The sequence below is a fragment of the Musca domestica genome, unplaced genomic scaffold (genome assembly GCF_030504385.1).
Source record: "Musca domestica strain aabys unplaced genomic scaffold, Musca_domestica.polishedcontigs.V.1.1 1, whole genome shotgun sequence".
In the NCBI taxonomy this organism is placed as follows: domain Eukaryota; kingdom Metazoa; phylum Arthropoda; class Insecta; order Diptera; family Muscidae; genus Musca; species Musca domestica.
This window is the reverse complement of record NW_026712114.1, coordinates 10597986-10625223: the sequence shown is the minus strand read 5'-3', so window position 1 is coordinate 10625223 and position 27238 is coordinate 10597986. Positions and strand designations below refer to the sequence as shown.

The following is a 27238-nucleotide window of genomic DNA, read 5'->3' as shown; positions in this document are numbered from 1 at the left end:
CCCCGTACTAAAATTAAATGTTTCATCCACCAAAAAAGCGCTTAATTATAGACAACATTAGAGAAGTTAAACAGCTATTATATTCACTATTTTATGACAAACCATTAATTAACCAATTAAAGAAATGCCATAAAAAAGAGCTGCTGGCGTCTGCCACACCAAAAATAAATAAAAAATAAAAAACGAAAATTGTTTTAAAATACACGATCACTATCTGGGTTTACACCCAAACACAAAATGTAATCCAAAACGATCACGTGTTGAAAGGCCATATTAAATTTGAGAAACTACAACGACGACAACAATGAAATTGACACTGCAACAACAACAGCGACACCGACAATGGAGTGTCATTTTTTGAGCAACAATAAATGTCTTTAATGTTGTCAAGCGGCGATGTTCCATTAAGAAAAGTTGTCAAATTTTTATGTCTTTTCAATAGCCGCATTTTGGGTGATGTGCGTGAAGAAGAGATCACCGCTGCGGTCAATTTTTATTACAGCCAATAAAATCGAGGTAAATGATGATGGCTTTTTCGAAATAAGTTTTGCTGGAAAGCAAGAGAAGAGGTCTAAGGTGAGACTGAGTACACAAACTGTTGCTGCCTCAAAGGCTTCAGAATGAAAGCAAGTGAGAGAATGGAAAACTGTTATTATTTCTAAGGAATTGTTGGAAAAGTTGAGAAAATGGATAAACTCTCTCACATTGGTTTTGTCTAATTTTTCTTTCGACTTAATTTAGTCCTGCGCCAAAAGAGATAATGATTTCCAAAAAAAAAAAAGATTTACACCCCACGTTGGGTGCCAAATCTAAATATTTTTTGTTATTCAAAGATTCGTTGCCAATCGCTTGTAATAATATTTTAAACATTTTTATAAATGCTCATTTCTTTATGAAAACCATTTCCAGCTGTAATTTAATCGTGCCACACGTTGGGCGCCAAAAATGAATATTTTGTATATTATACCTATAATTTTGAATTTTTTGAGTGAGACTCAATCTTGGGCGGGACAAGCCTGGTTTTTCTTTTCGAAATACGTCCCATACGGGTACGAAAAGTACTAAAAGGTACTAATTATTGTACCGATCCTATTGAACAATTGCGACATACTAGAGCTCTGATATTTTGTAAATAGATTTGTCAAATTAGTAGTATAGTCATATAAAACGCCAAATCCAAATGATTTTATAATTTAATGATTTGTTGCCAATCGCCCGTAATAATATTTGGAACATCTTTACAGAAACTCATTTCTTTATGATAACGATTTCCATCACTAATTTTTTATACCAGACGTTGGGCGCTAAAAATGAATATTTTGTATAATATAGCTAGAATCCTAAAATTTATACTAAGACTCAATCCTGGGGCGTAAGTTCGAGATAAGGGTGAGTTTTTTTTTCGAAATAATTCCTATAAGGATTGAAAAATGCTAGAGCTCAGATATGTTGTAGATAGGTTTATCAAATTCGTAATATATTCATATACAACCTTTGCACCGTTTCATTTACATCCCATTTTCGCCAAACGCCAAATTTGTTAAAAATTTGTTGCCAATCGCCCCTAATAATTTTTTAAACATCTTTATAGATACTCATTTCTTTATGCTAATCATTTTCAGCAGTAATTTTATTTATGCCACACGTTGGGCGCCAAAAATTAATTCAAGGGAATTTAAGGGTGAGATGAAAAAACTGCAACCAATTTCAAACTGGTGTCATTACTAAGCCACTCGTCCGACAGCTGTTCAAATTATTCAACTGACAGCTCATTATATTCTTTACAAGCGTATTTTGGCGCATTTTCGTGAGAATTTTCCAGAAAAAAAGTTATTCGTGATGGAATTCAAGTGTGATAGTGTGATTTCTTTATATTTGGCGGGAAAACGACAAGTTGCTATCGTTAGAACACTCCAGCATTTAAATGTGAATAAATCTTATCATCGTTCGTTACCGTGATACTGGTAGCGTAGCCCGACGTCAAGGAAGTGGACGGAAGAAAACAACAACATCAGCAGAAATGGTTCGAAAAGTAAAGAAGCGACTTGATCGAAACTAGCATCGCAGTAGCCGAAAAATGGCTCGTGAGCTGAACATATCCCAATATTCCATTCGGCAAATATTGAAAAATGAGCTCAGGGTAAAGCTATTGAAATTCCAAAAAGCGCAAGAACTTACACTGAAACAAAAAGAAAGTAGACTCTAAGGAGCTAAAGAGTTGCTTCGCTTGGCTGAAAGTGGTGAACTGCTGAATTTGGTTTTCTCCGATGAGAAAACATTCGTTGTCCAGCAGTTTGTAAACGAACAAAATGATGGTGTTCACTTGCCAAAAAGGTGCACCTTCGTTCGCGCTCCGCTCGTATTTATCGACCGTGGCATCAGAATAAATGACGAATATTATCGCTAAAATATTCTGGAGGGTGTATTAAAGCCTTGGGCACGCAAACATTTTGGCCGCAGAACTTGGACATTCCAACAGGACTCAGCACCATTGCTGAGTGCGCGCCTCTCAAGAGTGTTTAAAAAATGAGGTTTCAGCGCACAATGGCCACCAAAATCTCCGGATACCAATCCGTTGAACTATTGTATCTGGAATATTTTGGAAAGCAAGGTTGGCACTGAAAAATACGAAAGTGTCGATCACCTCAAGCAAGCGCTTCGCCGGGAAAGGGCCAAAATACCGCAGAGCAACATTTCGGCAGCGTGTGACGGTTTCATTGGCCGTTTGAAGGCCATAATTCGTACCAAAGGTGACAATTTCGAACAAATCTAAACTTATTCTAAAATTTGATGCTATTTCCGACATTTTTTGCTTTCATTCAATAAAATTTGAAAAAAAAAATGTAAAAATTATGACGCTTGACTTTGTTGCAGATTTTTTATCTGACCCTGTATAAGTGAAAATTAATTCTAGGTTTCAACAAAATTCTCCCAGAAAACATCAAAAAATATATATTTTTTCTTGTTTTTTTTTTCATGAACTTTACCTTGTCTTTTTTCGAATTGAGGCAGGAAAGTAACATAAAATTACAATTAAGAAAGAAAGTGTCAGAAGAAGAAATGTTCTATACAATATTTCACTATTAATCTTGAAATAAACCATATACCTAGGTTTAATAGTTTTTAAGAAAATTGCATTCGAAATTTAAAAAAATATAATTGAAAACAAAGAAAAGCCTATTTCCATTTGATATCATAAAAATATTTGCAAAAAAAGCAGACATCGTTCCTTTTTCCATTTGAGGCATGAAAGTAACACAAAATTACAATTTAGGCAGAAAGTGTCAAGGGAAGATATATTCTATTTAAGATTTCACTATTAATCGCAGAATAAATCATATATCTAAGTGGAATAGTTTTTAAGAATATTGCATTCGAAATTTACAAATAGTAAGAGATAATTATACGCTTACTTTTTTTTCCTGCTAATTTTAGACATTTCGAACCTAAGTCAAAATCTCCCTAATTCTTCATTTCTTGGGGAGAGTGTCAAATGAAGAAATATTCTAGATCCAATTTCATTGTGAGTCTCTGAACAGAAGAAATTCGTATTTAAAATGTAACACGAAAAAAACATCATAAATTTCACCAAAACCTTAAACCCTACACTTAATATTATTTTACGCGCATACGGGCTTTCAGGAATACATTAATAACCATTAGGAAGTCATTTAGGTTTCTGAAGGCTTCCATTAAAAGTAAAAAAAAATCGGTTTTTTATTTATTTCCAATACAAATGTGTGCGGTCTACCTAAATCTCACCCAAAAAATATTCCAATAAAAATCGAAAATCATCCATACCAAATGTACCTAAAAATGTTTGTATGTTTTATTAGCTTTTTTTCGGTTTGTTTATTTTGGTTTTTCTTCTCTATAAAGCTAAACATGTCTACCCGTTCCCTAAAAAATTGAAAAAAAAAATTAATATGGCGACCTCTAAACACCGTTTATTTATTGACATCGAAACATATTTGTTTATTTTTCATTTCTCCCTTTTCATTTTCATGCAGCTGACGATGGCTCAGTATTTCTTAGAAATTTCGATTTTTTCATAACCAAACCGCGCACATCCACGATGGTAGGTCCTTCAAAAGCAAAAAATGCCATTAATTTGTTTGTGAAGTTATTTATTGGGATTTTTTGTAGGTTTGCTTTTTGCTGCAACTTCAAGGTTAAACGCAAACTTTTAACTGAAAACGAAATGATATCATCATCATCGAGCAGTGCATGGCGGAAAAGGCGGTTTTATTTTTGAAGAAGAAGAAAATTTGTTAAGGCATACATATGTATATGTATATGCACATGACAATATGTATGTCTGTACGTTATCTGGCGGTATATTTTATGCACATGCCAATTCTTTGTATCAACAAACCCAATATACGGTGGTAAGTGCAAACATTTGTTGTATAAATAAATGGAATATATATCACACGTGATAGCACTGAGCTGCAAAAATGGAGTGTTGACATATGAATGTTTTTTAGTTCCTCGAATTTGTTTAACAGATTTTTAATTTAATTCTCAGATATATTGTGATTTCAGAAGACAGCAGCTGCAGAAAATCAGTCACGAAATTCAGTTTGTTTGAGGTAGATTTTTTTCTTTGAGTTTTTTATTTTAATAGGCAGAGTATACTATAAAATTGATATGTTAAGAATATTTTGGGTCGTTTTTTGTTGCATCCCACGTTGGGCGCCGACATTGAAAACTTTTATAAAATGTCAGAGAATTGTGCACAACTTCAGATATATATTATTTAAGACATCTATCTGGATAATTATGCCCATCCACAACCATTTCCCACTGATATTTTATATGCATGCCACATTGGGCGCCATATTTAAACCGTTTATTAATCAAATGTTTTTTTCGATTATTTGAAAAAAATACGTAATTTGCTAATACAAATTCCTCTTGAGTCACATCTACCGTCTCCTATTTCTAACTACAATGTGAAATGTTGCCCCCATATTGGGCGCCAATCTTCAAACCTCAAGTTTTGGTCATTATACTGTTGTTTGCGCACCTAAACAAGTATGTTTCAGAAAATTTACAAATATAAAAATGTCATACCCTTTTCGAGCAACTCCCCACTTAAGGCGCCACGCCTGAGTCTTTTATGATTAGTTTAAACAAAAATTAAAAGCTGTATAAGCCGAATAAGGCATTAAAAGGTAATGTAAACACTCTACGAACTGTATTATTAGTAGGTGGAAAAAAGTGGGATTTTCTTAAAAAATAAAAAAAAAGAAACTGACTTACTTTTCTCATTACCAAATAATGAGTAACTGATATTAATTATTTACTTGATTTTTTTTTTTCAAAAAAAAAAAATCCTCAAACGAAAATGGTGGTTTTTAATTATGATTAACGTGGACTTTTTAATTATATTTCTTCAAAGGACTATCTGGAACCTTTTCAAAGGACATTCATGAACTTTAATATTTCTTAAAGGAATGGTTCTTCGACTTTTCCAAAGACAGTTTTTGAAAGGAAAATCGAGATTTTTTAAATGATAATTTTTCGAAGGACTAACGCGGATTATTTAAACATATTAAAAAAACAAGTAAAAAAGCTGTAAGTTCGGCCCGGCCGAACTTTGAATACCCTCCACCATTTGCAACGAATTTGGCAAGGGTCAATACGACGAAGTGGACCTGCATAGCCAACTTTTGTCATAAGCCATTACAATATTCAAATGCGAAACATGAAAAAACCCTTTATATGGAGACTATACCAAAACGTGGAACTGCATACAGGGCTATACGAAGACGTGGACCTGAACAGACATTTTTCTGCCTTAGGCTGTAGTATCGATTATGAACTTCAAATGCCAAATTTGAAACAATTCCGAAGAATAATGTCCTTAAAATCATCAAAATACCGAATATCGGGAGGAACCGTTATATGGGGGCCATATGAAGACGTGGAGCTACACGTAAAATTTTCTGCCATAGGCTGTAGTATCCATCACGAACTTCAAATGCCAAATTTGAAACAATTAATCATCAAAGTACCGAATATCGGGAGGTACCATTATATGGGGCTAAACCAAAACGTGGACCTACATGGCCCATTTTCAATACCAAAAGTCCTGCAGACATAATATACATTTGAGTAAAATTTTATCAATCTACTTCATTTTGTTCGGAAGGTAGAGTGATTTCAGTCGTATAGAATAGCATTCTGCTATTCTATACGAATAGCATATTCTGCTATTCTATACGAATAGCATATTCTGCTATTCTATACGAATAGCATATTCTGCTATTCTATACGAATAGCATATTTTGCTATTCTCTACGAATAGCATGTTATTCTGCTATTCTATACGAATAGCATGCTATTCTGCTATTCTATACGAATAGCATGCTATTCTGCTATTCTATACGAATAGCATGCTATTCTGCTATTCTATACGGATAGCATATTCTGCTATTCTATACGGATAGCATATTCTGCTATTCTATACGAATAGCATATTCTGCTATTCTACACGAATAGCATATTCTGCTATTCTATACGAATAGCATATTCTGCTATTTTATACGAATAGCATATTCTGCTATTCTATACGAATAGCATGCTATTCTGCTATTCTATACGAATAGCATATTCTGCTATTCTATACGAATAGCATATTCTGCTATTCTATACGAATAGCATATTCTGCTATTCTATACGAATAGCATATTCTGCTATTCTATACGATTAACATATTCTGCTATTCTATACGAATAGCATATTCTGCTATTCTATACGAGAATAGCATATTCTGCTATTCTATACGAATAGCATATTCTGCTATTCTATACGAGAATAGCATATTCTGCTATTCTATACGAGAATAGCATATTCTGCTATTCTATACGAGAATAGCATATTCTGCTATTCTATACGAATAGCATATTCTGCTATTCTATACGAATAGCATGCTTTTCTGCTATTCTATACGAATAGCATATTCTGCTATTCTATACGAATAGCATATTCTGCTGCTATTATATACGAATAGCATATTCTGCTGCTATTCTATACGAATAGCATATTCTGCTGCTATTCTATACGAATAGCATATTCTGCTGCTATTCTATACGAATAGCATATTCTGCTGCTATTCTATACGAATAGCATATTCTGCTATTCTATACGAATAGCATATTCTGCTATTCTACAAGAATGGCATACTGCTATGGTATGAGAATAGGATTCAGCTAATTTAGGAGAATAGGGTTTTGCTATTCCATGAGAATAACATTCGTCCCTCACATGCGTAATATGCACTCCCCAACAACGATATTTGATAAAGGGCATCAGATAATGCTCAAAAATACCTCTGCCAAATTTTATTGAGATCGGATCAAATTTTTATATAGCTTCAATATTCATCTTCATCCGATTTCGCTGTTATCGTTTACCATTTATGTAGTATAGCCCAAATTGAATAGATTTGGTACTAGAGTTACAAAAGCCTCCTTCAAATTTTTTAAAAATCGATTCAGAGTTGGATATATGTAGTTTCCAATTTGTGACTACTCTGAAGCCATGATACGCATTCAAATAATGTTCATAGTTGGTATGATCTACAGGGTTGCCCATATTCGACGGACCCATCTGGCAACGCCATAACTATTGACAGAGATGTCACATCGCTTAATGACATACCGCGTTTGAAGCGTCAGTTCAAGCAGATTTTTACCATGAACCAATACACGCCACGCGAGCGCTCTGAAATATTTGAAATTTACAAGAAGTCAACTGTGAAAACTCAATGTGCTTTTAAAAGATTAAAAAATGTGAGAAGTGCGCCTTCTAAGAACACCATTAAGCGTTTATACGAAACATTTTCGACCGGTAAGGCTCATTCTAATCCGAAGAGGCCATATAAAAGTCGACCAAGGCGATCGGCAGAGAATATCGCTGCCGTACGAGCCAGTGTTGAGAGGTCCCCAAGAACATCCCAACAACGCCGTTCTCAGCAGTTGGGCATGGCTCGGTCCACTTTACAACGGATTATTCGCATTGATTTGCATTTGTTCCCGTACAAAATTCAATTGACGCAAAGAATGTTGCCTGCGTACAAGCCTCGTCGATTGGAATGGGACAAAAGGGCCCAAAGGTCCGTCGAATATGGGGAACCCTGTACCTCACATAAATTCCCAATATAAACGTTTTTGTAACGGGAGCTCTACTAAACACACATAGTGGTGTAGGGTATCATATGGTAAGCCCCGTCCGACTTTTGACCATTCCTTAATGGTTAAGAATATTTTTATAATTTTATAATTATGTGATATAATAACACAAAAGTGAATAGTTGCATTAATTACCTGGACTTTCCACACCTATAATGGCATCCGAATCCTCTATAAAATTGCAGCAATTTGAAGGGAATATTAAAAAACATTTAAATTCTTTTATTAATATTTCAAATAAAAGGCATTGCATTTACAAAAAAAATGTGCCAAGTGAAAATGTTACCCAAAAGAAATGTAAAACAAAAAAAATATTGAAAACAGCAAAGAATTTGTAATTGAAAGCAGAGAAAACAACTCATTTTCAAGTGTGACTAACTAATAACGAATGGCTGTCTGTCCGACTGACTAATCAAGAAATACTAATTTGTCTATGACAAATTAAAAAAACAAAGAGAAAAAAATGAAAATTAACGATGTATAGCAGCAATTGTTATTAATATTTATTACGAAATTCACTATTTATATCATTGAACTAATGTAATAAATGACTGACTAAATGAATGAGCGAATAGGTGGATGTACGGCACGGTTAAAAAGATAGACGTTTGGACGTTTCTGAGTATCTGTGTTTTGAGAAAATGAAAAAAAAAAAACTATTCAAATATTTCAAGTAAAATCAAAAGTGTGTTGTTTTGCTTTGTTTTTTTTTTTTTTTTTTCAAAATATGCACAAATTGCATTTCTGTTTCTTATGTCAGTGGAATAAGAACACATTTTTGAATATCAAAAAAATATTTCAAAAATTCTTTGAAAATCTACACAGCGCCGCCAAATTTCAAAGTCAATGTATTTTTGGGGCAAGAAACAGTTGTGGTGGAGTAATGTAGCAGATAAATGTTATAAACGAAATAGTTTTCGTGCGGAAGACAAGAAGGTCTTCTTATTACAGACCAAATAATCTGAGAAGATCAGAAAGTTTCTTTTTCATTGAAGATGAGATCCTTTAATAGATGAGTGGGAGGGGTTCTCATGGAATCCTAGAAGGTCTTCCCTTAGTAGAGAGGAAAGTCTTCTAATAAAAAAACAAAGAGTATTTTCTTTGAAGTTCAGAGTATCATGAAAACCATGATGACTTTTCTTTAGAAAGAAAGAAAGTCTTCCCTTAGAATACCAAAAGGCCTAGCCTTTAAATACCAACATGTTCTCTTTTTCAACATTTTTAATTCGTCCTAGAAATGTCTTCTCCCACAATAATTTTTATACCTTCAACCAAATGGCTATGGAGGGTATATATCATTTGATAGGCCCAAAACGAGTCTCATCGAAAGAACGGTTACAGGCCTTAGGTCTCTTTGAACCAAATCCGTTTGGAGTCGATTTGGCCCAAAATTGGTACATCGTAATATTATTATCAAACTTAGATCGTGTTTGGAGATGGGAAAAACCGATCCACTCCTTCTTGTACCTCCCACAAATAAGGTCGAAATTTTCAAAAAAAAAAAAATACTGCACAGTCTTTGGTGCAGTCCATCATGTACCTCCCCCATAAAGGGTAATAATAATTACAGCTCTTATTAAATGTGAAATAAAAAATAAAAACAAGTAAAAAACAGCTAAGTTCGGCCGGGCCGAAATTTTAATACCCACCACCATTCGAAAGGAACTTGAAAAATTCAAAAAAAAAAAAAAAAAAATAATAATAATAATTCCGATAAATAAAGTGGCTAAAATCAAGAAAATACCGAATATCGGGAGATTCCGTTGTTTGGGGGCTATACGACGACCTGGATCTGCACATGAACTTTTTTGCCATAGGTTGTAGCACCTATTAAGATTTTCCAATACGACATTTGAAACGATTCTGGTCAATAATGTTGCCGAAATCCTCAAAATACCTAATATCAGGCTATATGAATACGATGACCTGCATACAAAAAAGTTTGTCATAGACTGTAGTACCCATTACGAACTTCAAATGCGAAATTTGGAATAGTTCCGATAAATAATGTCGCTAAAATCATAAATGTAACGAATAACGGGAGGTACGTTGCAGGGAAGCTATACGAAGACCTGGACTTGCATACGAATTTTTTTGCCTTAGGTTGTAGCACCTATTAAGATTTTCCAATCCTCAAAATACCAAAATACCTAATATCCTCAAAATACCTAATATCAGGAGGTACCGTTATATAGGGACTTCACGAAGACGTGGACCTGCTTACGAAATTGTTTTGTCATAGGCTGTAGTACCCTTTACGAACTTCAAATGCTAAATTTTAAATAGTTCCGATAAATAATTTCGCTAAAATCATCAAAATACAGAATATCGGGAGGTACCGTTATATGGGGGCTAAACGAAGACCTGAACCTGCACACGAAATTTTTTTCCATAGGTTGTAGGACTTATTAAGGTCTTCTAATACGGCATTTGACACGATTCTGGTAAATAATGTTGCTGAAATCATCAAAATACCGACTATCGGGAGGTACCATTATACGGGGGCTTCACGAAGACGTGCACCGGTTTACGACATTTTTTGTCATAGGCTTTAGTACCCATTAAGAGCTTCAAATACGAAATTTGAAATAGTTCCGATAAATAATGTCGCTAAAATCATAAATGTAACGAATAATGGGAGGTACGTTATAGGGAAGCTATACGAAGACCTGGACCTGCACACGAAATTTTTTGCCCTAGGTTGTAGCACCTATTAAGATCTTCCAATATGGCATTTGACACGATTCTGGTAAATAATGTTGCTAAAATCATAAAAGTAACGAATATCGGGAGGTACCATTATACGGAGGCTTCACGAAGACGTGGACCTGAAATTTTTTGTCATAGGCTGTAGTACCCATTACGAACTTTAAATACGAAATTTGAAATAATTTCGATAAATAAAGACGCTAAAATCATGAAAATACCGAATATCGGGAGATACCGTTGTTTGGGGGGCTATACGAAGACCTGGACATGCACACAAAATTTTTTGCTATAGGTTGTAGCACCTATTAATATCTTCCAATACGAAATTTGAAACGATTCTGGTGAATAATGATGCAGAATTCAAATGCAAATCAATGCGAATAATTCGTTGTAAAGTGGATCGAGCCATGCCCAACTACTGAGAACGGCGTTTTTGGGATGTTCTTAGGGACCTCTCAACGCTGGCTCGTACGGCAGCGATATTCTCGGCCGATCGCCTTGGTCGACTTTTATATGGCCTCTTCGGATTAGAAAGAACCTTACCAGTCGAAAATTTTTCGTATAAACGCTTAATGGTGTTCTTAGAAGGTGCACTTCTCACATTTTTTTTTTTTTTCACAATTGACTTCTTCTGTTAAATGTAAATTTCAACTATTTCAGAGCGCTCGCGTGGCGTGTATTGGTTCATGGTAAAAATCTGCTTGGACTGACGCTTCAAACGCGGTATGTCATTAAGCGATGTGACATCTCTGTTAAAAGTTATGGCATTGCCAGATGGGTCCGTCGAATATGAGCAACCCTGTATATATACTTTGTAGAGTCTATTATGAATATTTCGTATCACCATATTCTGATTAACCCACAGTCTGGTGTGAAGATGAAATATATATATGTCCACTCCTTCTGTTATCTCCCCCACAAAGGGTCACAATTTTGAATATTCATGAAGCTCATAAAACGCAAAATTAACACCCGATTCCATTCAGACTTGACACATCTCAATATTTCTATCAAAACAATATCTCTTACAAAGGTTGTAGAGTTAGGACCATTTCTTCCGGTACCTCTCCCACATAGGGTTCAAGATTTTGAAAAATAAAACGATCAAAGAAATAAACATCCAAATCTAAAATTTTAAACACACAACAATTTTTGCTAACACAAGATCGGTTGAGAAGATAATATCTATCTGCGAACCTCTTCCGATACCTCACCCACAAAAGCAGACAATTTTCAAAACTTTGATCTGTCATAACTTGCCAAACAAGTCAGCTATTATTTACAACTTGCTATATCCTGGGATGAATACAAAATTTATGACTGCGCATAAAATTGGATACAAATGTTCGATTTTCTTGTAAATTTGCCCATAACAATAGTTTTATCTGTATTAGATAGAGTATGAAAATGGACTACTTCGGTCGACTATATCTGGAACCTCACGCACATTTTAACATTTACCAGAAATTATCACATATTTCATATGAAGTGAAGGAAGTAGTCGATATACTCCAAACCTGGCACGTCGCCATATTTATTTCATATTTATTTAGGTCCAATACGAAATGGACAATATTGACCCATTCCTTCGGAACCTACTCCATAGAGGGTCAACAGTTTGAATAATCATAACAGAAGTCAAATATATATTTAAGTAATCGAACATTGGCTGAGGGTACACATCTGTCGCCAAACCGACTGATAATTTTTTAAACTGGTTTAGAACACAAGGAAGTCTTTCCTTAGGATACCAATATGTCTAGCCTTAGTAGACCAACATTTTATCTTTCCACCCTTCCTAATGACACCAAGAAATGTATTCTCGAAGAATCTTGTTTCATTCTCCTAAAATCATTTTAAATATGTTCCCCTGATGAAATTCGCTGCATTGCTCCAACCCAGATGCATATTTGTTTTCGCTGCCACTGCATTACATTCTTGTGTCTCATTCACTTTTCGAAAAAAAAGTGGGTGGGTGTTTCGGAGCAGGTTCATTTGATTTCAAAATATGTGTGTAGTTGTTTTTTCTATTTTTTTTTTTATTTTTCATGAAAACAATTTTTGGTGTCTGGTTTGTTTAACATTTGCTCTGATGGCAAATGACGTTGAATAGCATTCAAAGAAGAAAAAACAACAAACTACAATAAAGAAAAATAGTGCAACACATTTTGACTTTGAAATAATTTTCAAATACATTTCCCTCCCCCCTTTCCCTGTTTGCCACCTATTCGAAAAATTAGGCCGAATTGTGGAAAGATGAATGGATAATCTTTGAAATAAGCCTATTTGAATTGGCCGATGAGATTGACATCTGTTTTATATGATGGGTGGGTGGGCAATGACGTAGAAAAGCTGCATTCCCAAATGATAACAACAACAATAATGAAAAATTCAAAAAATATAAAAAAGAATATTATTTGGTATGAAAAGAAGTGAAGAAATTTGAAATAAAGCTGCAATGAATGCAATTCGAAGCAAACATGTTTGGAAGGCGGCAAAACAAAATAATGGAATATTGGCCCAGGCAGGAAGGTGGCAGCCAACCGCAGCAGTGGTGGCGGTGTTGGTGTCAGGGTATTTTTTTATTTTTTTTTTTTTTGTTTATTGGCTGCCACCTCAATGGCCGGAAAAATGTGGGCAGGTAAGACACACAATGTGCGCACATTTATTAAAATTTTTATGCGTTTGTTTTTTTTTAATTTTAGGTGCAACTAAAACATTTCGTAAAAAAACAATTGTTCGTTGCTTGAAAAAAAAATAATTAAAGAAAATATTCATCAACAAACCCCCAGACCACTTTGAGAACAAAATTTGTTTATTTTTTTAAGCAAATATTTTCTAAATAATTTCTCGTAAATTTTCCATAGGTAAAAAAATTGACCGCTACTACACATTTAATTCGAATTAATATTCGATACTTTTAAATTAAAATACCACAATTCCATATGTATTTCGAGGAGTATATATGTAATTCATAACATTTCAATTGTGCCATTTTATATGTATTGTGCATCAAATGCGTAATATCTGTCCAAATCAGATAAATTTTAGCACACACAACCAACTTTAGTCCAGAAGTATACCAAGTTCAGTCCAGGAGTATATCTGGCAATTTTACTGAATATTGGTTCAGATTTAGATATAGTTTCCAAATATGGGTTTATGCATTAAATGCTTAATATCAATCCGAATCGGATGGAATACAGGACCATGCTAAGCTGAAACATGTGTGCCAATTGTGGTGAATATCGGTTAATAAATATAGCTCCAATACATATCTTTATCTAACGTCAACTTTATTTTGCACCAAATACGAAAATACAAGCCCAAATTGAATGGATTTTGACACATACGACTGAATTCAGCCTAGAAAAATATGGGGTAAAATTTAATGAAAATCGGTTCAGCTATATACATATTTCACTCAATTTTGGATTTAAGTCCCTCACATCCGTAAAGAACTATATTTGATGTCGGCATTCAGATACAGCATAGAAATACCTCTGCTAAATTCTATAGGGATCGATTCAGATTTGGATATAGCTTCCATAAATATGTGCATCCGATTTAATATGATGGATTTTGGTGAAAATTGGTTCAGATGCAAATGCTATTTATGCTAAATATTTATATTAACAATTTTGAGGGGTACCAGAAGGTGGGAGAAAGATGTTTGTCATTTCCACACCTGATGTTGTGTTGGAAGATACGTTGCAATATGTATAATTTACAGGGAATCGGATACTTACTTCGAATTAAATGAGCGCTTCGTTATTTGAAAGGAACCAGATGCTTTTTTATACCCTCCACAATAGTAGGAAGGGTCTGTGCATCTGTGGAAATCACTCCGAACGGGACGAAGTAGATTGATAAAATTTTACTCAAATGAATACTATGTCTGTAGGTCTATTGTTATTGAAAATGGGCCATGTAGGTCCACGTTTTGGTACCTCCTCCCCCATATAATGGCACCTCCTTATTTTTGGTTATTTAAGCGGCATTATTCGCCGGAAATGTTTAAAATTTGGTATTTCAAATTCAAAATGGATGCTACAGTCTATGACGGAAAATTGTCCGTGCAGGTCCACGCCTTCGTATAGCCTCCATCTTATGGCAACTCCCCATTTTCGGTATTTCGGTGATTTAAGCGGCATTATTCACAGGAAATGTTTCAAATTTAATATTTGAAGTTCCTACTGGGTACTACAGCCTATGGCAGAAAATTGTCTGTGCAGGTCCACGTCTTCGTATAGCCCCCATATAATGGTACCTGGCATTTTCATTATTTTAGCGACATTATTCATCGGAATTATTTCAAATTTGGTATTTGAAGTTCGTAATAGATAACACAGCCTAAGACAGAAAATTGTCTGTGCAGGTCCACGTCTTCGTATAGCCCCCACTAACGGAAATATTATGATTAGCAATGTTTGATGATCCTTTCGTCTTTTATACGGTAAATTATTTTTCTCAGAAAAGGTACAAGAACAAGTAGACCTATATAGCAAACCTCAGAACTCGATCTAAGTTTGATAATAAAATTATATTTTACCAAGTTTGAACCAAATAGGACACTCGCTTCGAGAGTTGTAGTGCTCAGTGGCCAGGGAGGTAGACAACCCTACGTCCTAAAACGAATTTGGTCCAAAGAGTTCTAGGGTCTAAACCGTTATTTTAATGAGACACGCAACATAGCTGAAGGCGTAATAATTTTTAGAGACACAAACTAGAGAATATCGGTCGGTTTTGTCGACAGAAATAAATTTTGACTTGCGTTATGATTATTTAAATGATCAACGGAAGGTGCCGAAGGCATAGGTCAATATTTGACTATACGACTCTTCCTTCAGTCTATATGAGATAAGTGATATTTTTTGGAAAATGTTAAAATGTGTGTGAAATTCCAGATATTGTGGACCGATGTCTTCCACTATACGAATAAAAATAATTTCAATTTTATGCGAATAGGTGCTAATCAAAATTTTAACCTGTTATGAATAAGGAACCAGAAGGAGTTAACATCAGATCTCTGGTTGAGATAAATATTTTTATTTCTGAAAATTGTGACCCTTTGTGGGGAGGCACCAGAATGAGTGGACCACACCAGACCTTGGTTTAATAAAAATATAATGATGTTTGTAACTTGAAGACAATCGGATTCTTACATCACATTTTATAAGATTCCACATTTTGACCCTTTGCGTGGGAGGTACTTCATGGAGTGGACCGATGTTATCCATTCCCGCCCGACATAGCACTGATGCAATTATTAGGATTTTGGTGCAAAATTTCTGTGCAGTAGCATATTTGTTTGTAAATTTCGACCTTTTGTGGGGGAGGTACCAGAAGGAGTGGTTTGTTAATAATGTCATTTATTTTAAATTGTCCTAAAACTTCCCAAAAGTGGTCTAGAGTATTAAAAAAATTAAAAATTTTAAAAATTATAAAAATTGTAAATATTTTGATTGAAATCTTACCTTCATTCACATAACCTCCCTCCATGGTGCCAAACGTGTACAACTTGCTGCTTTTAGTATTTAACTCGAGCGAAGAACCGACGAATTTCCTTTGGTGAAATTCGGAAAATTTCTAATTTCTTTGTATGATTTTTTTTGATTGCTTTTTTACCAATTTATAATACTTTTTTTAAATATTGACAAAAAATAGATATTGATTTTAAATTCACTTTAAAATTTACATTTGTCTTCTAAGCACTCTGTAAAATAGGAAAATAACACCATTGAAAATAAAATTAAAAGAACAAAATATAAAAACAAATAATTAACAATAAATTGCACTATATTTTTAAAATATAACACTTGAAACTGGGCTCTCTTATTTTTGCTTTCAAAATTATAGCAACTTTAAGATTTCCCAATACGATTTTTTTTTAACGTTACTCCATATGGGCACAAACACACACGATTTCGAGCACTTCAAATTGAAATATATTCTGGGATTTAATTTCTCTCTTTGTTTTCAATCCTTAAACGATTCAACTTCGACAGATTTATATTTTCACTTGTATTTTATGTGTTGAAATTGCATAGTTTTGATATTTTTTTTTCTAGAGATTAAATTGGATTTCATTGGCGGATATTCAATGAAAGAAAAATCTTTGCCTTGTTGGGTTCAATTTGATTATATTTTTATGAGCCGTTATTGCCGTCATTTGCACTATTCTATACTTGCGGACAATTTCACAAAGTCAATATCATCCATTTTAATTCTCAAGGAGCTTTTCCTGTTCTCGTTTGGGTTTTTGTTTTTTTTTTTTTTTTTATTTAATTTGAAGTTATGAACCGTCGATTAAATTCTCAGCATTTATACCATTTACACTGTGGGCGCGAGAACTAATGGAGAAATCTGCAATGAGTCAAAAGAAAAGAAAATATATTTAGATAATATTCTTAAATTTTCTATAAAAAATAAAAAAGTAGAAAATAATTAATGTAAAAATATGTCTGTTAATACTGAATTTCCAGTATTCGGGGGCTAATTCTGTCATTAAGACCATATGGCTAAAATCGTCAAAATACCGAATCTGTTGAGGTACAATTATATGGGGGCTATACAAAAACGATGACCGATATAGTTCATCTTCAAATTTGTCCTGCCTGCAGACAAAAGACAACTTTGTGCCTCTTGCGTGAATACAACAGATGAATGGGTAACTCGACTTAGCATTTTTCGCTGATCACGAATATATAAACTTCGAGGGATCTAAAATTTCGATGAGTTACAAACGGAATCACAAACTTAATATGCTACAGGGTTGCCCATATTCGACGGACCTTTGGGCCCTTTGGGCCCATTCCAATCGACGAGGCTTGTCCGCAGGCAACATTCAAATGCAAATCAATGCGAATAATCCGTTGTAAAGTGGACCGAGCCAGTGGACATCTCTGTCAAAAGTTATGGCGTTGCCAGATGGCTCCGTCGAATATGGGCAACTCCGTATTACTATGTATGTTGGAGGGTGTAAAAAGGTTGAAAGTACCAGTGAGTTTGCCGATTATTTGCAAAGAAATTCTTGAAGAAGAATAAATAAAAAAATCTCTATTTCTCACCAAGAAATTTAATCAATGACATCATTTTTCTTCAGAAATCTCTTACAATATTCAGCAAGTGCTTGAAATATACTTTAAGAAATCGAAGATTGTCAAAATATAAGATTTTCGAATGAAAGGCAACACCAAGATCCTCAAACAAAAAGAAAAGTTAACAAGTAAAAGTCGGTTTGGCGATGTGCCAGGTTTGGATTATATTCGTAACTTCCTTCACTTTCACTTGGCATATATGATAATTTTTAGAAAATGCTAACATGTGCGTTAAGTACCAGATATAGTGGACCGAAGTTTTCCAATTTTATACTTCATCTAATACAGATAAAAATATTGGTATGGCCAAAATTGCAAGAAAATCGAACAGTTATATCCAATTTTATGCGAAATCATGAATTCCGAAAAATGCCATTTTAATCTACGATTTCTAGTTGAGAGAAATATTTAAATACAGCAATTTATAAAGAATCATTTGGCAAGTCATGACAGATTAAGCTATTGAAGATTGTGATCCTTTGTGGGTGAAGTACCAGAAGGGGCTAAAAATATATATCAACTTCACAACAGATCTTGAGTTAGCCCAAAAATTTATGTGTGTGAAATTTGAAGAGAGTTGGATGCTTATTTTGATTTTTTTGAGCGAAATCGGGAGCCCTATATGGTGGAGGTACCAAAAGAAATAGTCCGATCTCAACCATCTTCATATCTTGTGTTTACGAAAATATTGAAATGTGCCAAGTCTGAATGGAATCGGATGTTAATTTCACATTTTATGAGCTTCATGAACATTCAAAATTATTACCCTTTGTGAGAGCGGTACCATAAGGAGTATACCGATATGTCCCAGCTTCACAGCAGATCTTTTGTAGGTAAAAATAATGTGATGTGTGAAATATGAAGAGAACCGGATGCTTATTTCCGATTTTATGATCGTTTCGGTTATTTGAAATTTTGACCCAAAAGGAATATTTCGATCTCCACCATCTATACATCAGATCTTGTGTTGATTGAAATATTGAGATGTACCAAGTCTGAATGGAATCGGATGTTAATTTCGCGTTTTACGAACTTCATGGATATTAAAAATTTTGACCCTTTGTGGTGGAGGATGCAGATGGAGTGGACCGATATATTCCATCTTCAGGGGAGATCTTGTACTAGTAGAAATAATAGGTTGTGTGAAATATGAATAGAACCGGACGCTTATTTCGGATTTTATAATAGTTTTGGTTTTTCAAAACGTTGGCCTCTTATGGGGGAGGTAACATAAGAAATGGTCCGAGCTCTACCATCTTCATAACATATCTTGTGTTTATGGAAATATCGAAATATGCCAAGTCTGAATGTAAGCGGATGTTAATTCCGTGTTTTATGAGCTTCATGGATATTCAAAATTTTGACCCTTTGTGGGGGAGGTACCAGAAGGAATTGACCCATGTAGGGAAGATCTTTTTTTTAATTAAAAAAATGGGATGTGTGAAATATGAATAGAACCGGACGCTTATTTCGGATTTTATAATCGTTTTGGTTTTTCAAAACTTTGACCTTTTATGGGGGAGGTATCAGATGAAATGGACCGATCTCTACTATCTTTATAACAGATCTTGTGTTTATGGTAGTATTGAAATGTTCTAAGTCTGAATGGAACCGAATGTTAATTTCGCGTGTTATGAGCTTCATGAAAATTCAAAATTTCGACTTTTTGTGCCGGAGGTACTTGATGAAGTGGGCCGATATATTCCATCTTCACATCTGAGCTTGGGCTAATAAATATACTGTGATATGTGTAATATTAAGACAATCGGACTCTTACATCGCAATTTATAATAGTTATAATTATTAAAATTTTTGACCCTTTGTGGGGGAGGTAACAGAAGGAGTGGAGCGATATTATCCATTTTCGCCCCTATTATTACTGATGCGAATATAAAGATTTGCAAATTTGTAGCAAAATCACAATATCGTTTCTCTTTCTGTGCAGTAAAATATTTTCTTAAAAAATTTCGACCTTTTTTGGAGGATGTACCAGAAGGAGTGGACCGATATTGCCCATCTCCGAACTTTGATAATAATATTACGATGTACCAAGTTTGGATCAAATCGAATACTCACTTCGAGAGTAATCGTGCGCACCAGCCACACAGATAGACAGACGGAGGGACGGACATCGCTAGATCTACTCCAAAGTCCTGAAACGGATTTGATTCAAAGAGACCGAGGGTCTAAACCCGTTATTCCGATTAGGCACGTTTTATATATACCCTCTCTAGCCATATGGCTGAGGTTGCTGTAAGATTTCGACATTTGGGGACTTCTGGAAACTATATTAGAATTTAATGACAAATAAATTTGTGAGATATTTTGACTTTATCCGATCCCGTTTAAAGGAACTTTTTGATCATTCTATGAAAGAAACAAAAAAAACCCCTTTGATGACCCCAAAATTATTGAGGTCCTTGTATATCTAAAATTAAAGGATTCCAAGACATCTTAATCCGAAAATAAAAATGATGAAGAGATAGGAAAAAATCCTCGGTTACTTTGCCGAAAATGCCGATACTCGTGTCTTCTCGTATTAGCTTAGCATAACATACTGTCGTTTTCATTTTATTATGAAAAAATTTAATTTTGTCTTACATTTTATTATGCATTTCCAGATCCTAGTTTTTATTCATCCCTTGATATCGACATAACATAGTTTTTAAGTTGCATCACCTAATACCAAAAATTCCAATGGAAGTCCATGGAAATTACCAATGATACAATATTCAATTCTCATTTAAAACTGAGTGTGGTTTGTGTCATTACTACCACTTCCTACCAGTTCCTCATCTTGAACACATCTACATAGGAAATAAAAATTTCCATTCTAATACCTTCTGAATATACCTACTGATATTTTTTATAATTATTAATAAAGATATGCCTACATTTAAAAGAGATTACAATTTAACACCTAACTTTGTCGAGTACCACAGGCTGGAAAACATCCAACACGCATTGCTCACACACACACATACATACAAACCAACAATTTTGCGTAAATATTTAACTTTTAATTACCAAGAATTTACGTGTCGTCTAAACAAATGCGAATACTTAACGTTCACGTAGCTAAAAAAAAAACAAACTCAGGTCTATTTACCGAAAAGTGACTCAAAACAAGATAATTATGGGCCAGAGTTATGCGTGGAGCGGAACTGCTGCTGCTGACTATTTGTTAGTGTGTGCGTGTTAAACAGTTACACGGTAGGTATGTGACATTGCATAATAAATTTGCCATATTTGTCTTGGCAATTTCCGCGAAGAAGAATGGAAAGTACCCGGAGGCAACAATAATAAGTACATCTGCCTAGATGACACACATTGGGGAGATAATTGTGAGTCAGCATTGCGGTAAAATATGGGATTACAATTGTTTTTTATCAAATGTTGTGTTACGCTTTTTAGAAAATTGTTCTGAACAACAAAAGGAGTTTTGTTCTTTTCTCCACTATACATTCTATTTAAGATGGGTTTACAGATTTACTTATAGAAGACCTATGGATCTTGGTAAAGGAGATATGTAGATCTTCCCATATAGGGCCTGCAGATCTTCTCATAGAAGATCTGTAGATCTTTTCATCGAAGATCTGTAGACCTTTTCATCGAAGATCTGCAGATCTTCTCAAAGAAGATCAGTAGATCTTCTCATAGAAGATCTAATTATCCTCTTATAGAAGATAAGTTGATCTCCTTATAGAAGATCTGCATATCTGTAGATCTTCTCATTGAAGATCTGCAGATCTTCTCACAGAAGAACTGTAGATCTTCTCATAGAAGATCTGTCGATCTTCTCATAGAAGATCTGTAGATCTTCTCACAGAAGATCTGTAGATCTTCTCATAGAAGATCTGTAGATCTTCTCATAGAAGATCAGTAGATCTTCTCATAGAAGATCTGATTATCCTCTTATAGAAGATAAGTTGATCTCCTTATAGAAGATCTGCATATCTGTAGATCTTCTCATTGAAGATCTGCAGATCTTCTCACAGAAGAACTGTAGATCTTCTCATAGAAGATCTGTCGATCTTCTCATAGAAGATCTTCTCACAGAAGATCTGTAGATCTTCTCATAGAAGATCTGTAGGTCTTCTTATAGAAGATCTGTAGATCTTCTCATAGAAGATCTGTAGATCTTCGGATAGAAGACATGTAGATTTTCCCATGGAAGATCTGTAGATCTTCTCTTTGAAGATCTGAAGATCTTCTCAAAGAAGAACTGTAGATCTTCTCATAGAAGATCTGTAGATCTTCTCATAGAGGATCTGTAGATCTTCTCATAGAAGATCTGTAGATCTCATAGAAGATCTGTAGATCTTCTCATAGAAGATCTTCTCACAGAAGATCTGTAGATCTTCTCATAGAAGATCTGTAGATCTTTTCATAGAAGATCTGTAGATCTTCTCATAGAAGATCTGTAGATCTTCTCATAGAAGATCTGTAGATCTTCTCATAGGAGATCTGTAGATCTTCTCATAGAAGATCTGTAGATCTCCTCATAGAAGATCTGTAGATCTTCTCATAAAAGATCTATAGACCTTCTCATAGAAGATCTGTAGATCTTCTCATAGAGGATCTGTAGATCTTCTCATAGAAGATCTGTAGATCTTCTCATAGAAAATCTGTAGATCTTCTCATAGAAGATCTGTAGATCTTCTCATAGAAGATCTGTAGATCTTCTCATAGAGGATCTGTAGATCTTCTCATAGAAGATCTGTAGATCTTCTCATAGAAGATCTGTAGATCTTCTCATAGAAGATCTGTAGATCTTCTCATAGAAGATCTGTAGATCTTCTCATAGAAGATCTGTAGATCTTCTCATAGGAGATCTGTAGATCTTCTCATAGGAGATTTGTAGATCTTCTCATAGAAGATCTGTAGATTTTCGCATAGAAGACATGTAGATTTTCCCATGGAAGATCTGTAGATCTTCTCATAGGAGATCTGTAGATCTTCTCATAGAAGATCTGCAGATATTCTCATAGAAGATCTATAGAACTTCTCATAGAAGATCTATAGAACTTCTCATACAAGGTCTTCTAATAGAAGATCTGTAGATATTCTCATAGAAGATCTGTTGATTGTCCATTTCGTATCGGAAATAAATGAAGAATAAATGGACCGATCTCTAATATCTTTATAAAAGATCTTGTATTGATGAATATAGAGATGTACCAAATCTGAATGGAATCGGATGTTAATTTCGCGTCTTATGAGCTTCATGGATTATCAAAATTTTGACCCTTTGTGGGGGAGGTACCAGAAGGAGTGGACCATTATATCCCATCTTCACAGCAGATCTTGTGTTAATAGAAGTAATGGGATATGTGAAAGGACAACCGAATACTTATTTCGGATTTTATATTCGTTTTGGTTATTCAAAACTTTGACCGTTTGTAGGGGAGGTACCAGAAGGACTGAACAGATATATTCCATCTTCGCACCAGACCTTGGGTTAATAAAAATATGGTGATGTGTGTAACTTGAAAGCAATCAGACACTTACATCCCATTTTGTAAAAGTTATAATTGTACAAAAGGTTGACCCCTTGTTGCGGAGATACTTGATGGAGTGGACCGATATTGTCCTTTTTCGCAGATGACCTAGCAAATGTTCATTTTTTAATACATACCGAACTTTAATTCAAAATTTAGAATTTTCAAAAAAAAAATCTTTAGTTTTTTTTACAATTTTTATATTTTGGCACATTTAGATGATTCGATATGCAGATATGGAAATTTATTTCACATTTATTTTCATTAAGAATTATTTTCACAATATCACCATTTGGCTAAAAAAGAAACACATAAAACATATCTATTATTTAGATATTATTTACGAGCTTTTAATTTGTTGCTAAAGATCTGCCAGATATGAGCACAGATCAACACCCTGCGTCACTATCACAATTTTGAAAACATAAATTTTATTTATTTTTTTATTTCATTTATTTTTTTTTTTTTGGATCCCATTTTTTGGAAACAAACGAAGGACACCACAAAAAAAAAAAAACATTTTTTATTTCAATGTTAAAAAATAGGAAAACAGATTTAAATATCATAAACAAATCTCAGAATAAACAACAAAGAAAAAGTTTATTACCCCACAATCAAAAAAAATTATCCACACGAATAGAACTGCCCTTATTTACGCCTTCACCACGACAGCATGGTGTGAAACAAACGAAGCGCAACGAACGAGCAAACGATCAGAACAACAACTGGAACACCGTTACAAACCGAACCGTACCCGTCGCTATCTAATGCCCGATTAAAATGTTGCTACGGAATTTTGTGCCGGCTTTGTTGGCTGTCGGCCACCATGAGCAGAGCGATGAACAGCAACGCAGAAGAAGCTCTTCCGCATCTGTCAACCCTTTTTTCTTGGTTCTAGTCCAAGCGGAGAATTTGGCTGGTCTCATCACTCACTCTCGCTGGCATTAATTGCCGCTAATGTGAGCACTCTCACTCGTGACATATGCTAACAGTTTGTTCCGTTCATACTTCGTGTGTTCGTTTGTTCTTTCGTTCGCATGGATTCGGCAGTGTAATTAAATGTAAAAAGACAAAAAGTAATTGAAAACCTGTGGTGGGTTACAATGGCAAATAAAAATACGCTGCTCCAGCTGGGGATCCCAATCAGAAGCACTCGACTCTCCCAGCAGTGTGAATTTTAATGATCATTAAAGGGAGAATGAATCAATGAAAAAATAACCCAGCAAACAAAAAAGGAAGTAGTTAGGGGAACAATCAGAAGGGAAGAAGTCGGATAACTATCGGGATTTGTATCGAGAAATACATGAAATTATAGCTACCTGTGTTCCTTGTTCGATCATCTGATGCTACAACAGATATTTCGTATTGATTTCTGATGGAAACTTAATCCAACTGAAAGGAGTTCCGATACAGAATATCGGTGTATTGAAAGAGGGCGGGCAAGTTCGGCCCATTCCATTTAAAGTTCAAAGGACTAAATATGCCGAAGCATTTGTATCGGACTAATATTGCCCATTTGGTGCACAATTAATTTGAAATCGGATAAAGATATATATAGGAGCTTTATCCAAATCTGAAACGAGCTCGATAAAATTTGGCAAAGATATTTCTGAGCTGTATTTGATATATTTTCCTGAATATAGTTGTTACGGAGTGCATATTACGGTTGTGGGTAACAAATATAAAAAATCGGATGAACAATATATATGGGAGCTATAGCTATATCTGATCCGATCTTCACCAAATTTGACATACTAGCTTCTAGACTCAATTCGGTCGTAAGTGCCAAATTCCATCCCATTTGGACAAATATTAGACGTTTGGTGCACAATTAAAAGTAAATCGGACGAAGTTATATATGGGAGCTATATCCAAATCTGAACCGATCTCGATAAAATTTAGCAAATGTGTTTCTTAGCTATATTTGATATATTTCCCCAAATATTGTTGTTACAGAGTACATATTACGGCTGCGGAGGACAAAAATAACAAATCGGATGAACAATATATATGGGAGCTATAGCTATATCTGAACCGATTTGGCGTACTTATTTTCGGGTCCAATCTGATCGTACGTGCAAAATTCCATACTATTCGGACCAAGATTACACGTTTGGTGCACAATAAAAGGCAAATCGGACGAAGATATATACGGGAACTATATCTAAATTTTTACCGATTATCTCCAATTTCAATAGGGTTCGTCCTTGGGCCAAACAAATGATTTGTACAAAATTTCATCTGAATAGGAAAGACGGACGGACGGACATGCATAAATCGACTCAGAATGTGATTCTATGCAGATCATCAAAAGGAACTATGGGTCTATCTCGTTTGCTTTTGCCTGTTACAAACAAATTTCTATCAACAGGAGATCTCTTATGAAGATGGTAGAGATTGGTCTATTCATTCTGGTACCTCACCCACAAAGGGTTAAAGTTTAACCAAACCAATTATAAAATCCGAAATAAACATCCGCTTCTCGTCATATAGCACACATTTCATTATGTTCACCTGCTGTAAAGATGGGATATATCGATCCACTCCTTCTGGTACCTCCCCCTCAAAGGGTAAAAATGTTGAATATCCATGGGGCTCATAAAACACGAAATTAACATCCGATTCCATTCAGACTTGGTACATCACATTATTTTAACCAACACAACATCTGTTACAAATATAGCAGAGATCGGCCATTTCTTTTGATACCTCTCCCTCAAAAGCTTCAAGATTTTGAAAAACAAAACGCCCAAGGAAAGCGAAATATGCAGCCAACTCTCTTCACATTTCTCACATACAAACATTTTTATTAATACAAGATCTGTTGTGAAGATGATATCTATCTGAGAACCCCTTGTGGTACCTCACCCACAAAGGGTCACAATATTCAATACTTTTATCTGTCATAACTTGCGAAACAAGTCGGCGAAGCCTTACAACTTGCTATATCTAAATATTTCTCTCAACCAGAAACCTGGTATAAATATGGAATTTCTAATTTCGCATAAAATTGGATAAAAATGTTCGATGTTCTTGTAATTTTGCCCATACCAATACTTTTATCTGTATTAGATGAAGTATGAAAATGGACTACTTCAGTCGACTATATCTGGTACATCAGGAATATTTTATAATTTTCTAAAATTATCACATTGCTCATATAAAGTGAAGGAAGTTACCAATGTAGTACAAACCTGACACATAGCAATATTTAAATCATATTTATTTAGATCCGATACTAAAAGGAAAATATTGGCCCATTCCTTCAGAGCCTACTCCACAGAGGGTCAACAATTTGAATAATCATAACAGAAGTCAAAATATTTTTAAATAGTCGAACATTGGCTGAGGGTATATATCTATCGGCTAAGCCGAATGATACTTCTTAACTTGTTTTTAAATCAGTCAAGACATTTAAAGTATCAAACTTTCTTTCCGCCCATTTTTAAATTTTTATTAAAATTCAAGCTAAGATTACTTCGATTTCATACATTTTAGGAATATAATGTCTTCAGCAATGTTACTGCCAAAGGTCCTGTGAATATTTTTTGTTATAAATCAAAAGGGGATTTTGGGTCCGTTTCAAATCGTTCAAAAACTCCATTAAGATATGATGGTATCCGATCAAAATATTCCACAAAATTATTCGTCATAAAATTTTACTACAGTTTCCCGAATATGCCAAAACTCCAAAAATCGAAATAGTGTTACAAAATATCATTTTAGGGGG

The 27238-nt window shown here is 34.5% G+C and overlaps 1 protein-coding gene across 3 annotated transcripts in view; it reads right to left on the bottom strand.

Annotated features, from left to right (window-relative positions):
• The window catches only part of LOC131800892 (aminopeptidase N-like), a 280466-nt gene that overhangs the window by 161183 nt on the left and 92045 nt on the right, over window positions 1–27238 (bottom strand). For 2 of the 3 annotated variants that reach the window (XM_059118752.1, XM_059118764.1), the window contains exon 2: window positions 16385–16623. In XM_059118752.1, the coding sequence (XP_058974735.1) occupies window positions 16385–16409 (25 nt within the window). In that variant the 5' untranslated portion in view covers window positions 16410–16623. Of the gene's footprint in view, window positions 1–8333; window positions 8370–16384; window positions 16624–27238 lie in introns of all 3 variants that reach the window. The other variant, XM_059118760.1, reaches the window with a different exon arrangement.